At 52.0% G+C, this 14,121-nt stretch overlaps 1 protein-coding gene across 1 annotated transcript in view; it reads left to right on the forward strand.

The window, feature by feature from the left end:
- PADI4 (peptidyl arginine deiminase 4) overlaps positions 1-14,121 on the forward strand; it is a 49,070-nt gene that overhangs the window by 32,246 nt on the left and 2,703 nt on the right. The window contains exons 10-15 of the mRNA XM_010373030.2: positions 1,432-1,539; positions 7,925-8,079; positions 9,378-9,522; positions 9,758-9,860; positions 11,628-11,698; positions 12,091-12,219. Of these exons, the coding sequence (XP_010371332.2) occupies positions 1,432-1,539; positions 7,925-8,079; positions 9,378-9,522; positions 9,758-9,860; positions 11,628-11,698; positions 12,091-12,219 (711 nt within the window). The remainder of the gene's footprint in view (positions 1-1,431; positions 1,540-7,924; positions 8,080-9,377; positions 9,523-9,757; positions 9,861-11,627; positions 11,699-12,090; positions 12,220-14,121) is intronic.

A 14,121-nucleotide genomic window follows, 5' to 3' on the forward strand; every position in this document is an offset into this window, starting at 1 on the left:
CCTCTCAGCCTGCCTGGCTCCCTCCCCTGAGGCCAGCCTGCCACTGTGCCTGGAAACACCCGATTACCATTCTCTGTTTCCGTGCCACTCCCCCATCATGCCAGGAGTACCCCAAGGACTGAGACTAGGCCTCATCCAGTCCAGCACCCCAATGCCTGGCACTGGGCAGTGCCAGTGGGCATTTGGTGGGTGGCACTGACCCTCCCCAGCACTGCCTTGCTTTGCCTTGGGACCCTGCCCTTCCATGCCGCACCCCTGTGGTGCTGCCTTTTGGACCCACCTCCCCATTCCCATCACCCATCTCCAATTCACACCCGTGAATCCCAGCACGAATTCCTCGTCCATAAATCTCCCCCATCACCCCCAGCAGGAATTCAACCCTCTTTCTTTTCACCCCCCACACAACATCCTCTCTTCCTTTCTTGCCATTCCATCTTTTTTTTTGAGATGGAGTTTCGCTCTCATTGCCCAGGCTGGAGTGCAATGGCGCAATCTTAGCTCACCACAACCTCTGCCTCCCGGGTTCAAGTGATTTTCCTGCCTCAGCCTCCCGAGTAGCTGGGATTACGGGCATGGGCCACCACGCCTGGCTAATTTTGTATTTTAATGGAGATGGCATTTCTCCTTGTTGGTCAGGCTGGTCTCGAACTCCTGACCTCAGGTGATCCACCCACCTCAGCCTCCCAGAGTGCTGGGCTTACAGGCGTGACTTACTGCACCTGGCCACCATTCCATTTTTTTGATACCAGGTTGACTTGTGTGAAATTGCTGATAGGCGCCATTTTTGATTTGTAAGAGTGGAACTTTTGTCTGGTTCATCCTAATAGTAACTTATAGTAGTGATTATGTCCAACATCACATCTGCCTGCTAGAATACAAGCCTGCGGAGGCAGAATTTGCAGCAGATTCATTTCTAAAACCTCCCCATGCTCCTCCTGCCCGCTGCAGTGGCCCAGGCTGGGTCTTATCCGCCTTCCTTTGGGGAGGAAGCCAGGAGCCCTGGCACCAAGAGGCCTTCTCTGGCCCATCCTAGCTGCATCGGGAGCCCCTCCTCCGTGTCCCCACAGACCCCTCAACCCCTCACCCCCTCATCACCTCCTAACCCTGGTGCCCACTGCCTGGCTCCCGGTTTTCTCACCTTGAGGAGGGGTCTGAGTTTTGCTCACCAGGGGTCACCAGCACCAGCCCAGGCACCACCAGGAGTGGGAGGGAAGGGCGCTCCTGCAGGCTCATGGCGTCTCATGCACTGGGCAAATATGGGGCAATAAGCTCCGCTTTCTGAGCCCCTTCTCTGAGATGAAACATCTCATGGGAATGTGCCCCTGACTGCAAGGGTAAGAGTGCATGGATGGTTTCATGCCCCCATCCTGGCGTTGGGTACCAAGACCCAGGTCGCATGCACAACAGCCTCCTCTCCACTCACTCCCACAGGATGAAATGGAGATCGGCTACATCCAAGCCCCACACAAAACGCTGCCCGTGGTATTTGACTCTCCAAGGAACAGAGGCCTGAAGGAGTTTCCCGTCAAACGCGTGATGGTACCTGCCTGGGGTGGGGAGGGGGCACAGCTGCCGAAACCCTCTTGTCTTGGGACTCCCTCGTTTTAGCCTGGCTTCCCCGCCTGCGTCTGTGGCTGAGTAACCCAGGACAAGCAGGTGGAATTCCTGCCAAAGTGGGCTCGTGTAGGTGGGGCTTGTTATTTTTGTTATTACTGAGATAAGATCTGGCTCTTCATTTCCCAAAGCCCTTGTTGCCTGTGAGCTCAGCTTGGTCTCCAGGGAACCCTGCTGAGGAGGTGGCTCAGGCTTGGACCTCCCTGTGCTCTTAAAGAAGCTCTTGCTGCACGGCGGAGGTGGGGCCAGGGCTGGAATCTTTCCCAACGTCCAGCTGGAGGCTCTGTCTTATGGGTGGGGTTTGGCCCTCAGGGGCTCCATCTGGGATGTGGGGGATTTTGGGATCAGTGTATCAGTGGTCATTTCCTGGGTGTGACTCTACCAGCCAGAGGCTGTCCATGTGGGGGTGGGAAGTGACATATTGCTGACTCATGCTTGACTAGCCTGGCAGGTTGATGCAAACTCAGCACAGAATAATAATAATAATAGTTGCATTTATTGAGCATGAGTCATGTGTTAGCCAGTGCTGCATTCTTTACCTGCACTGACTCATTTAATTTGATAAACTTTTATGGAGATGCTATCAATAGGCCCATTTTATAGAAGAAGAAACTGAGGCTCAGAGTGGAGAAGTTGGAATTCAAACCCGGCCAGTCCGGCTTGGTGAGCATGCTCTTCCCCGTCCTGCCTCCCTCTCCCTGCTTTCCAAGGAAGACTCCAGGCCTGCGCTCTGAGCCCTGGCAGCCCTTGGCTCAAGGTGCCCAGGGAAAACGATGGAAGGAGTGTGGGGGCCAAGGTTTGCTAGGACAAATGGCTTTCCGACAAGATCTGTACTGTGCCCCAAGGGAAGGGAGAGTGGCCCTGCCCACACAGAAGGCTTCAGAATGAAACTTCAAACTCAACAACTTGCCCCGAGGCTTGCTTCCTCCTGGCCAAGCTATGTGCCGAGCAGTGGAGATGCAGAGATGCTGTTGGATTCACAGTGTGTACTCAGCCATGGGGTCGAGTTCATCCTGTTTCAGCAGCGCTGGGGCAAACCAGCCAGCTGCTACCGTGACTTTGCCCTCTTTCCGCTGCTTTCAGTCCTGCCTGGTTCAGTGGCTGTGTCTCTTACTTTGATGCTCCAAGTATAACAAAGGTCGGATTTTCTGATGCCATGAGTCCTGCTGGACAGACAGACGGACACCTCGGCACCGTTGTCATCCCCTTTCCCACAGACAACTTTGGATGAAGGCAGGCGGCACTGGTCCCTCAGCTAAGCACATCTGCATATTCTGACTCAGATCACTCAGAATGAGGCTGGGCACGGTGGCTCACACCTGTAATCCCAGCACTTTGGGAGGCCAAGGAGGGCGGATCACCTGAGGTCAGAAGTTCAAGACCAGCCTGGCCAACATGGCGAAATCCCATCTCTAAAAATCTCTACAAATACAAAAATTAGCTGGGCATGGTGGCGTGTGCCTGTAATCCCATCTACTCAAGAGACTGAGGCAGGAGAATCCCTTGAACCCAGGAGGCAGAGGTTGCAGTGAGCCAAGATTGCACCATTGCACTCCAGCGTGGGTGACAGAGCAAGACTGTGTCTAAAGAGAAAACAAAAACAAAAAAACCACCCAAATCACTCAGAATGAAAAGAATTGGAGAACAGATCACACTCGGCACCAGGCTTTGGCCCCACCTGCCTCTCCAGCACCATTGTGGGCCACTCTCGCTGTCCCTTACCCAGCCCCCCCTCCACTGGCCTCCGTCCTATTCTTCAAACTTGCCTAACGTTTCCCCACCTCATGGCCTTTGCATATGCCATTCCCTCTGCCTGCAACGCTGTTCGCTGTCCACGGGGCTGGCTGCTTCTCAGCCTTCAGGTTTCAGCTTCGATTCCCTACTCAGAGAGGCCTTCCCTGATGCTGAAGGAGGGATCCCTACTCCCACCCCAACTCCTAGCCTTCTCCACTACAGCCCCCTGTTGACTTCTTCAGTGCATTTTGTTAAAATCACGGACTCCTTCATCTGTTTTTTGTTGCCCACGCTGCTGGGCCTGAGGCTGTTATGCCTTACGCTGTCCATTGGTCAGCTTGCACGAAGCTGCACACAGTGGTGGTTCTTCCCGTAAGCATCGTCAGTCAATTTTCTATCACTGCCATCAATGGGAAACCAGCAGCATTTCCTACAGATAGAAGGCAACTGTGAAGTTAAACAAACTGAAAGAAGATCCTGCTACCAAAGCCAGCTCATTACAAGTGACTGCAGCATCTCTGAGCTGGAGGTCAGCTCTCTGGTTGTTAAAATGAGAGATGAGCAGGTGTCAAGGATGTGTTTGCATCACTGAAACTTGAATTTTTGAGGAAGCCAGAAAAGACGGGAGGAAAATGAGAAGGGCAACAGCTTTCCAGCGTTGTGTGTGCTTCAGGCTGCATCACCTGGCACCCGTGAGCATCCCCTGCACAGCCCACTCTTGGGGGGCCACTTCTGCAGACTATGGACACCCCTTCTTTTGCCTGCAGAAATCCAAGCCTGAAGGCTGTATAACTTACCCCCTGTCACAGCAGCAGCCAGGGCAGTGATGTGGATGAATTTACATTCATTCATCACTGTTTGAACACATACTCAGCCAGGACTTTTTCTGGGCACTTGGGATATGACAGGGAGGAATGCCAAGGTCCCTGACCTCACGGAGGGGACATTCTGGCCCAGAGAGACAGACAGCAGACAATGAATGGAACAAAGCAGTTATACAGTTCCTTAGAAGGTGATGTCAAGAGCTGTAGGTGCTGGGTGTGGTGGCTTATGCCTGTAATCCCAGCACTTTGGGAGGCCAAGGCTGGTGGATTACTTGAGCCTAGGAGTTTGAGACCAGCCTAGGCACCATAGTGAAACCCTGTCTCTACAAAAAAAAAAAAAAAAAAAAAAAATTAAGTAAAAATAAGCCTCGGGCATGGTGGTACATGCCTATAGTTCCAGCTACTTAGGAGGCTGAGGTGGGAGGATCCTTGAACCCTGAAGGGTGAGGCTGCAATGAGCCATGATCACACCACTGCATTCCAGCGTGGGCAATAGGAGTGAGACCTGGTCTCAAAAAAAAAAAAAAAGAAAATTGCATTCTTAAATAGGATGGTCAGGGTGGGCTTCACAGAGAAGCTGACCTTACAGCAAACGCTTGAGGGAGGTGAGCGAGTTGGCCATGTGAATAGGTGTCTGGGTGAAGAGTGTTGTAGGCAGTGAAATAGCCAGTGCAAAGGCCCTGGGGCAGGAGCCTCACTTGAGTGTTCAAGAACAGCAAAAGGGCCTGGAGGGGTGGAGCAGAGCAACCAGAAGAGCGAGAGGAGAGGTGGTCAGAGAGGAGATAGGAGGTGGTAGGAGAGGCGGTCAGGGAGGAGATAGGAGGTGGTAGGAGAGGTGGTAAGAGAGGCAGCCAGAGGTGATGGGAGGTGGTAGGAGTGGTGGTCAGGGAGGTGATGAGGTGATGTGAGGCGGGAGGAGAGGCGGTCAGGGAGGTGATGGGAGGTGGTAGGAGTGGTAGTCAGGGAGGTGATGGGAGGTGGGAGGAGAGGCGGTCAGGGAGGAGATAGGAGGTGATGGGAGGTGGTAGGAGGGGTGGTCAGGGAGGTAATGGGAGGTGGTAGGAGAGGCTGTGGTCAGATAGGTGATGGGAGGCCATAGGAGAGGTAGTCAGGGAGGTGATGGGAGGTGGGAGGAGAGACGTTCAGGGAGGAGATGGGAGGCGGTAAGAGAAGTGCTCAGGGAGGTGATGGGAGGTGGGAGAAGAGGCAGTCAGGGAGGAGATAGGAGGTGATGCGAGGTGGTAGGAGAGACTGTGGTCAGAGAGGTGATGGGAGGCCATAGGAGAGGCAGTCAGGGAGGAGATGAGAGGTTGTAGGAGGGGTGGTCAGGGAGGTGATGGGAGGTGGTAGGAGAGGCTGTGGTCAGAGGTGATGGGGAAGGGACGGGATGACAGGATGGGATTGGGTTTGTTGGCTACTGGTAAGGCCATTGTTTAGAAACTGAGAATCATCACAGGGTCTTAAACAGAGGAGGATTATGATCTGGTTTGTTAGAAAAGAGAACAAGCCCTGCTACGTGTTGTGTAAAGAGAGCAGAGGCAAAGGGGAGGGGAGTGGGCAGGTGAAGGATGCTGGGAGTGCAGGCAGGGCGTGGCTGGAGGAGGCAAGAAGCTGTAAGATTCCAGCTATGTCTAGAAGGCGGAGCCAGCAGAACATTCTGACCCCCACTATGAGAGAGGCAAGCCAAAGGCGACAGCAAGGCTGTGACCTCTGTGGGTGGCAGGCACCATCCCCTGGAAGGGGAGGACTGTGGGAGGAGGAACAGGTTGATAGAAAATGAGGACGTGGGAAGAGGGGGCCCAAAGTTCTGTTCAGGGTAAGTGGGAGATAATTGGTCAACATCCAAATGGGAAGTCAGGTGAGCCCCAGTACACATCTGATGTTTGGGAGGGAAGGGATACCCAGAGATGCGAACACGAGGGTTGTCGGCTCAGGAATGGAATTCCATGAGACTCGGCAGGACCACTGAAGGGGCAAGTGAGGTTGGAGGTGAACCAGGATCCCCCAGAGTCCTGAAAGCCCAGTGCAGACAGTGTGCCGAGAACGCAGGCATGACTGGCTGATTCAGGGGCTTCTGAGGGGGAAGGTGAGGGCCAGGCATTGCCCTTGGGGTTTGGCTGTGTGTTCATGGAGACCTGGACAAGGAAAGCTTTGATGGGCAGGGGAAGGCGGGTTGGTCTGGGTTTTAGAGAGGAGTGGAGAGAGGAACTGGAAGTGTGGTTTTTTAATTTGTGGAATCAGGCTGGGTGCAGTAGCTCACACCTATAATCCCAACACTCTGGGAGCCGAGGCAGGAAGATTGAGCCCAAGAGTTTGAGACCAGCCTGGGCAACATAGTGAGACCCCATCTCTACAGGAAAAAAACAACTTTAAACATTAGCCAGGTTGTGATGGCATGCACCTGTGGTCCCAGCTACTCGGGCAGCTGAGGCGGGAGGATCGTTTGAGCCCAGGAGGTCAAAACTGCAGTGAAGAAGTAAATTTGGAGATCACAGACCTTCTTGAGACCTACTCGTCTTCCCAGAAACTCATACCTGGGCACACAATTTGGAGTCTACTCTCAGGAAGTTCATGGCCCCCATGAAGCCTCAGGGAATGGACCATGTATGTGTAGAAGGCTAGATGTACCCTCTCCTGGGAGGCGGGGAAGATGGGCGGTGGCCTGAAAAATGGCCCCGTACATCCTAATCCCCCCGAATCTGATGTTTCCTTGTATGGTAAAAGGGACTTTGCTGAACGTGATTATGTTAGGGATCTTGTGATTATCCCTAGGGTGATTATCCTGGTTTATCCTGGAATGGGGAAGGGCCTGTGATGATGGAAGCAGAGACTAGAGATCTTTGAAGATGGAAGGAGGGGCTGCCAGCTAAGGCGGCTATTAGAAGCTGAATAAGACAAGGAAATATAATAGATTTTTTCCTCAGGGACTCCAGGAGGAACCAGCTCTGCCATCCCTGGACTTAAGCCCAGCGAAACTGATTTCACACTTCTGGCCTCCAGAACTTTAAGAGAATAAATGTGGTTGGGCATAGTGGCTCATGCCTGTAATCCTAGCACTTTGGGAGGTTGAGGCAGGCAGATCACTTGAGGTCAGGAATCTGAGACTCGCCTGGCCAACATGGTGAAACCCCATCTCTACTTAAAAAAAAAAAAAAAAAAAAAAAAAGATGGGGGAGGGATAGCACTCGGGGATATAACTAATGTAAATGATGAGTTAATGGGTACAGCACACCAGCATGGCACATGTATCCATGTGTAACAAACCTGCACGTTGTGCACATGTACCCTAGAACTTAAAGTATAATAAAAAACTATATTTATATATACAGAAATTAGCTGGGTATGGTGGGGCATGCCTGTAGTCTCCACTACTCAGGAGACTGAGGAGTATTGCTTGAACCCAGAGGCAGAGGTTGTAGTGAGCTGAGATGGCGCCACTGCACTCCAGCCTGGGCAACAGAGTGAGACTCTGTCTTAAGGTGGGGAAAAATGATGTTTTGCAGATTCATTTTATGCCAAAGTTAAAGTTTCCCAAGCAGCTGGCATGCGTTAGCTAGTCCCTTTTCTTGTCCACTGAATGAACTCAACATTCCTTTAACATTCCACACGTGATAACAGCACCTGCTATGTACCAGCTGCAGACGGTACTGAGTTACTTCCTGTGCCCAAGTTCATCTCTAAACTTGGACCCCCACACCCTTCACCAGGGACCTCATTCCTCTAACTCTTGGCACTCCCTTCTCGTATCTCAGGGTCCAGATTTTGGCTACGTAACTCGAGGGCCCCAAACAGGGGGTGTCAGTGGGCTGGACTCCTTTGGGAACCTGGAAGTGAGCCCCCCGGTCACAGTCAGGGGCAAGGAATACCCGCTGGGCAGGATTCTCTTCGGGGACAGCTGTTATCCCAGGTAAGGAGGGGAGTAACAGGAGGGGGCGGCCAGGACCCAGGGAGGCAGTGGAAAAGCAGAGGCCAGAGTAGAAGCCTCGCTTACCTGCTTCCGACCCTAGAGGGCCCAACAGGCTTGAGGGAGTATGAGGGGAGTCCAAGTGCAGGGTGAGGAATGCAGGCTTTGGAGCCCATAGACCCAAGTTCAATTCCAGCTCTGCCACTTACCCTCTTTCAGTCAGTGAATATTTACTGAGCATCCAGAATGTTCTGGGAGCTGGGAATGCAGCCGTGGACATGAAAGACAAGTCCTTACCACTACTCTAGTGGGGAAATAGATGATAGAAAAGTAGACAAGATAATTTCAAATAGTGACAAAAACAAAAGAGAGGGGCACAGGAGGAAGAGGAACAGTTAGGGTGACCAGGGAGGGCCTCTTTGGGGAAGGGACTTTTGAACTGAGGCCTAATGACAGAAGGGACAGGGCCATCTGGAGATCTGGGACAGAGAGTTCCAGGCAGATGAAAGTGCATGTGCAAAGGCCCTGAGGCAGGAATGAGCTCCTGTGTGCAAGGCCAGGATGGCTAGAACCGATTGAACAAGAAGAAAAGGCTGGACACAGTGGCTCACGTCTCTAATCCCAGCGCTTCAGGAGGCTGAGGTGGGTGGATCACCTGAGGTCAGGAGTTCGAGACCAGCGTGACTAACATGAGGAAACCCTGTCTCTACCAAAGATACAAAAATTAGCTGGGTGTGGTGGCACATGCCTGTAATCTCAGCTACTCGGGAGGCTGAGGCAGGAGAATCACTTGATCCCGGGAGGCAGAGGTTGCAGTGAGCCGAGATCGCACCAGCCTCGGCAACAGAGGAAGACTCTGTCTCAAAAAAAAAAAAAAAAAAAGAGCAAGGCAATGGAACACTAATGTTTTTTTTAAGAGAAAACTGAGGCTCAAACAGGTGAAGGAATGTCCCCAAGGCCACACGGCTAACAAGAGATCAGCAGCTTAGGTCAGTCTGGCTCTAAACCCCATGTGTACCCAGAACACCAGCATCTCGTCTAATTCAAGAGGCAGTGCTTTCTGAGGCTAAGCTTTGTCCTACTTACCTTAGTGACTCTGTGCCTCAGTTTCCCCCAATGAAACTAGAATGACAATTCCTTAATTTCTCAAATGTTAGGGGATAAACTAAAGGCATTCCAGCCTCCTGCATCCTTTTCTCAGCTGAAGGAGAACCCTGACCTTTTTGCCAGGCCCTTTGTCCTTCAGAGACTTCCCTGTAGTCCTTGCTGCCAATAATACCCCTTTAACCCTGCCATGATAGCAGTGACAGCCGGGAGATGCACCAGGCCCTGCAGGACTTCCTCAGTGCCCAGCAGGTGCAGGCCCCTGTGAAGCTCTATTCTGACTGGCTGACCGTGGGCCACGTGGATGAGTTCCTGAGCTTTGTGCCTGCACCCGACAGGAAGGTACAGTCTTGGGGGCTGCCTCAGGAAGCCATGCCTCCTTCCTGAGTAGACCCTCTGCCTGGGGTGGGAGCAACTTTACTTGTCTGAGTCTATTTTTCCTTCACCCTAAGGATGGGAGTAGAGGAGGTGGCCAGCTTGGGTCCAAGTCCATACTCCTTCCACCCTCGGCAGATCCACCCTCCTTGGGAGCCCCAGGGGCAAAGCTGACTTCTAACCCCAGTGTTTCTGCCTCCAGGGCTTCCGGCTCCTCCTGGCCAGCCCCAGGTCCTGCTACAAACTGTTCCAGGAGCAGCAGAATGAGGGCCACGGGGATGCCCTGCTGTTCCAAGGGATCAAGAGTAAGTTCTCCCATCCATGCACCTTCCTGCTTCCCGTGGTCTGCTGTTGCCTGGAGGGAATCATCCAGGCAACAGGGTAGCATCTGAGCACCTACTGTGTGCCAGGAACTGTGCCAAACACTGGGGAGACTGCATGAACAGGGCAGAGCAGCTCGCTACCCTCTGGGCTCATAGGCCAGGGGAAGTGAGTCAACAGAACAGCTCCAACACAGGGGCTTTGAGGGGTGTCTGAGTGGACGGAGCTCAGGGAAGCCTTCTTAGAGGAGGCAAAGGCCAAGTAGGAGCATGCAAGTAGGACTTGGCTGGGCAAACGGGGCAGGGAAATGACAGGAAGAGAGATACCACAGGCAGAGGGACAGGGCATGTGAAGGCTCAGAGGCGGGAGAAAGCGTGATGTGTGTGAGGACCTGGGGGAGGTTCGGTCTGGCTGGAGCACAGATGAAATATTACTCTTTCAGCAGAGCTCACAGACACGGGCCAGGCCCACGGGCTGAAGAGCCTCTGTGGCTGAGAGCTCCACCTCAGGTCTCAGTATGTTGTGTGGCATCAGGTGAGGGCGGACCTGTTTCTTCCTCTCTCAATGGGATCTCTTTGGAGACAAGAGAATTTAGCATTAATGCAAGACAAAATATTTTAGTGAACAAGTTTCAGTGGTTCAACTTTTTAATAATTATAAGTAAACCTGTTACATTTTTCTGGATGTTCTTTTTTTTGAGACAAAGTTTTCCTCTATTTTCCAGGCTGGAGTGCAGTGGCGCAATCTCAGCTCTCTGCAGCCTCCACCTCCTGGATTCAAGTGATTCTCCTGCCCCAGCCTCCCAAGGAGCTGGGATTACAGGCGTGCACCACCATGCTTGGCTAATTTTTGTATTTTTAGTAGAGATAGGGTTTTGTCAGGCTGGCCAGGTTGGTCCTGAACTCCTGACTTGGTGATCCGCCCACCTTGGCCTCCCAAAGTGCTGGGATTATAGGCATGAGCCACCAAGTCTGGCTTAAAACAAGGAAATTTCTTATTGACGGCAACTAAATGGTATTTGTAGCATTTTTATCACACAGTAGATTCCATCCATTCACTATACTTTTCTGAGCTGTCTGTCCTGCATGCAAATAGGTATTTTTAATGTTGTCTGTTTTTTGTGCTGTTCCTGTAAGTGTGCTATCAAAATACATTAAACTAGGCCAGGCATGGTGGCTCACGCCTGTAATCCCAGCACTTTGGGAAGCTGAGGCGGGTGGATCACTTGAGGTCAGGAGTTCGAGATCAGCCTGGCCAACATGGTGAAACCTTGTCTCTACTAAAATTACAAAAGTTAGCTAGGCACAGTGGTGTGTGCCTGTAATCCCAGCTGCTGGGGAGGCTGAGGCAGGAGAATCGCTTGAACCTGGGAGGTGGAGGTTGTAGTGAGCCAAGATCGTGCCATTGCACTCCAGCCTGGGTGACAGAGCAAGGTTCTCTCTCAAATAAATTAATTAATTAAATTAAACTATAAAAATGTATTTTAAAAATAGAATTTAAATGAGGTGAGAACATTTTTAATGAGAACTTATACTGCTAAAATATTGTATTAAAGGCATTTGACTCACAGATGCTCATAGCAAACCTGTATTGTAAGTATTATTACTGCCTCCATTTTATAGGTGAGAATACTGAGTCCTCCTGGCACTGGCTGGGAAGAGGGAAATCGACCTCTGAATTCATTTGCCTTTTTTTTTCTTTTTTTCTTTTTCTTTTTCTCTTTTTTTTCTTTTTCTTTTTCTCCATGACAGAAAAAAACCATCAGAAAATAAAGAACATTCTGTCAAACACAACATTGAGAGAACATAATTCATTTGTGGAGGTAGGAGCCTGGGTGCCCACACCCCAGCAGACCTGGCGCCCCACCCTTCCCGCCCCCCACTCCCCACCCCTAGCCACTTTCCCAGTGATTAGAGGCACATCGCAGGAGTCTCCCTCAGGATCTCAGGATGTGCTGGAAGACAGAGACACAGAAGCAGGGGCGAGGCAGAGACTGGGAGAGGCTGAGGGAGCAGAGGAAGCAGGAGGCCCCAGGGCCCCCCGAGAGTACTGACCAGAGGCCCCTCTGTGCAGGGGGCCCTGGCAGCTGCCCTCACTGCCTTCCTGACACTGTCCCAGGTCCTTCCCTCGGCCAGGGGGCCTGAGTTCCACACTGTCCCCCACCAACCCCACCGCCAGCAGTCCCCCACTCACTGCCCCTGCCCCTCCCCTCAGAGATGCATCGACTGGAACCGCGAGCTGCTGAAGCAGGAGCTGGGCCTGGCTGAGAGTGACATCATCGACATTCCGCAGCTCTTCAAGCTCAAAGAGTTCTCCAAGGCCGAAGCCTTTTTTCCCAACATGGTGAGGAGGTGGCGGCTTTAAAACCCCAGGGGGTAGCATGGAGGTAGCTCAGCCCAAGAGGCCGGCGGGGCACCTGGGCAGTCCCAGAGGGCTTGGCTCCTCTCTGTAACCACTTGTGGTTTTGTCCTGAGTGGTACAAGGTCAGACATGACCAGGTCTGTGCACGTTGGTGTCTTTCCACGAGGTCTGGCTTCTACTGATGCTATTTCCATCATAAAATCCACAAGCCACACGGAGTTTCCCGGGGGCAGTTCTCAGGTGGGGAGAGCCCTGGGCACGCAGGATCAAGCCACTCCACAAGTCAGTCAGTACTGCAAACCATACATAGTAGTGTACTTAATCAACATAGAAATATTATAGACGAAACATTCCATATCAAACAAAGCAATATTTAACATCAAGAGAGAAAGGGATAGGAAAAGGGGTCAATGAGCCAGTCCAAGGAGAGTGATGTGGACAAGGAGAGGGTCCTAGGCTGATCTAAATGGACATCAATGTCTTGCAAGGAAGAGTGTAATTTTGGCAGAGCCTTCAACAGCTGGTGCCAGGTGCTAATCACTAGTGACAGCAAGACAGTGTCTGTTAAGACAGTCACCTTGAGGCCGGGCGTGGTGGCTCACAGTTGTAATCCTAGCACTTTCGTAGGCCAAAGCGGGTGGATCACTTGAGGTCAGGAGTTCGAGACTAGCCTGGCTAACATGGTGACACCCCATCTTTACTAAAAATACAAAAATTAGCCAGGTGTGGTGGCAGGAGCCTGTAATCCTGACTACTTGGGAGACTGAGGCAGGAGAATCACTTGAACTCGGGAGACAGAGGTTGCAGTGAGCCAAGATTGCACTATTGCACTCCAGCCTGGGTGACAGAGTGAGACTCCATCTCGAAAAAAAAAAAAAAAAAAAAAGACAGTCATCTTGAGCTAGTGAAGACCTGATCTTTTTATAGCTGGAGTCCTCTGGTGTGGACTGATAGTAATAGAGTGTGCCTGCTTATGTCCCTGCCTGGTTGGGTGCAGTCTCTGTTGATTAGGCAAACATCTGGTTCCTATTAGCATGGTGCCTTTTGAAATGTAAGATGGAGTCTTTTTCTAAGATGGAGTCACTTATGCCAAGGGTGCGCTATACAGGCTTACATGGCCCTGTACCACTTCCAGAGCACCTTCTGGTATCTCACAACAATTCCGGGAGTCAGAGTCTATCGCCGCCTCTGCCAGGGCTCTGACTTCAGACCCCACACCATAACCACCATGCTGCCTTCCCACCTAGCAGCTTCCCTGGGGCTTGGGGGTGGTGCGGGGGATGGAGGGACGGATGGGGAGTCAAGCAACAAACAAGACGCCCACAGGTCGCCTTATGCACCATAACAGGGACACATGTGGGGGCACCACCTCAGACTAGGGGGTCCGGGAAGGCGCCTATGAGGAGGTGGGGCTGGCATTGCCTAGGCTGAGTGGGATTCACCTTCTGGAGGCTGCCCTTGAGGGTGGTCCCACCTTTGTCTTGAGCATTCACTGTGGCCCCCGAGTGCTGTCTTCATATCATCCACTGTGTTTTTGCCATTCCTTGGCCCCATTCCTCCCTCTCTTCAGAGCACACCCGAGGCCCAGGCAGACACTTCACCCAGTTCTACTGGGGAACCCCAGCCACCCCCTTCTTCTGGAGCTGGGGGTTACGGTTCAGGGAGGAGCCAGCAGGCCCTACCACAGTGGTTTTCAAACTGGGTTCCCTAGGGCCCTTGAGTTTGAAGGCAGTGCCTCAAATCCAGTGGTTCAGATTTTCTGTTTCTGCATGGACATTCTGCAGAAGACTGTGTGTAGATAAAGGGTCCCTTGGCCAAAAGAATTTAAACTATTGACCCCAAACATTTTGTTTCCCTCCAGTTTAGCCAAGCCAGGCTTCCCAG

This window comes from Rhinopithecus roxellana, chromosome 12 (genome assembly GCF_007565055.1).
Source record: "Rhinopithecus roxellana isolate Shanxi Qingling chromosome 12, ASM756505v1, whole genome shotgun sequence".
In the NCBI taxonomy this organism is placed as follows: Eukaryota; Metazoa; Chordata; class Mammalia; order Primates; family Cercopithecidae; genus Rhinopithecus; species Rhinopithecus roxellana.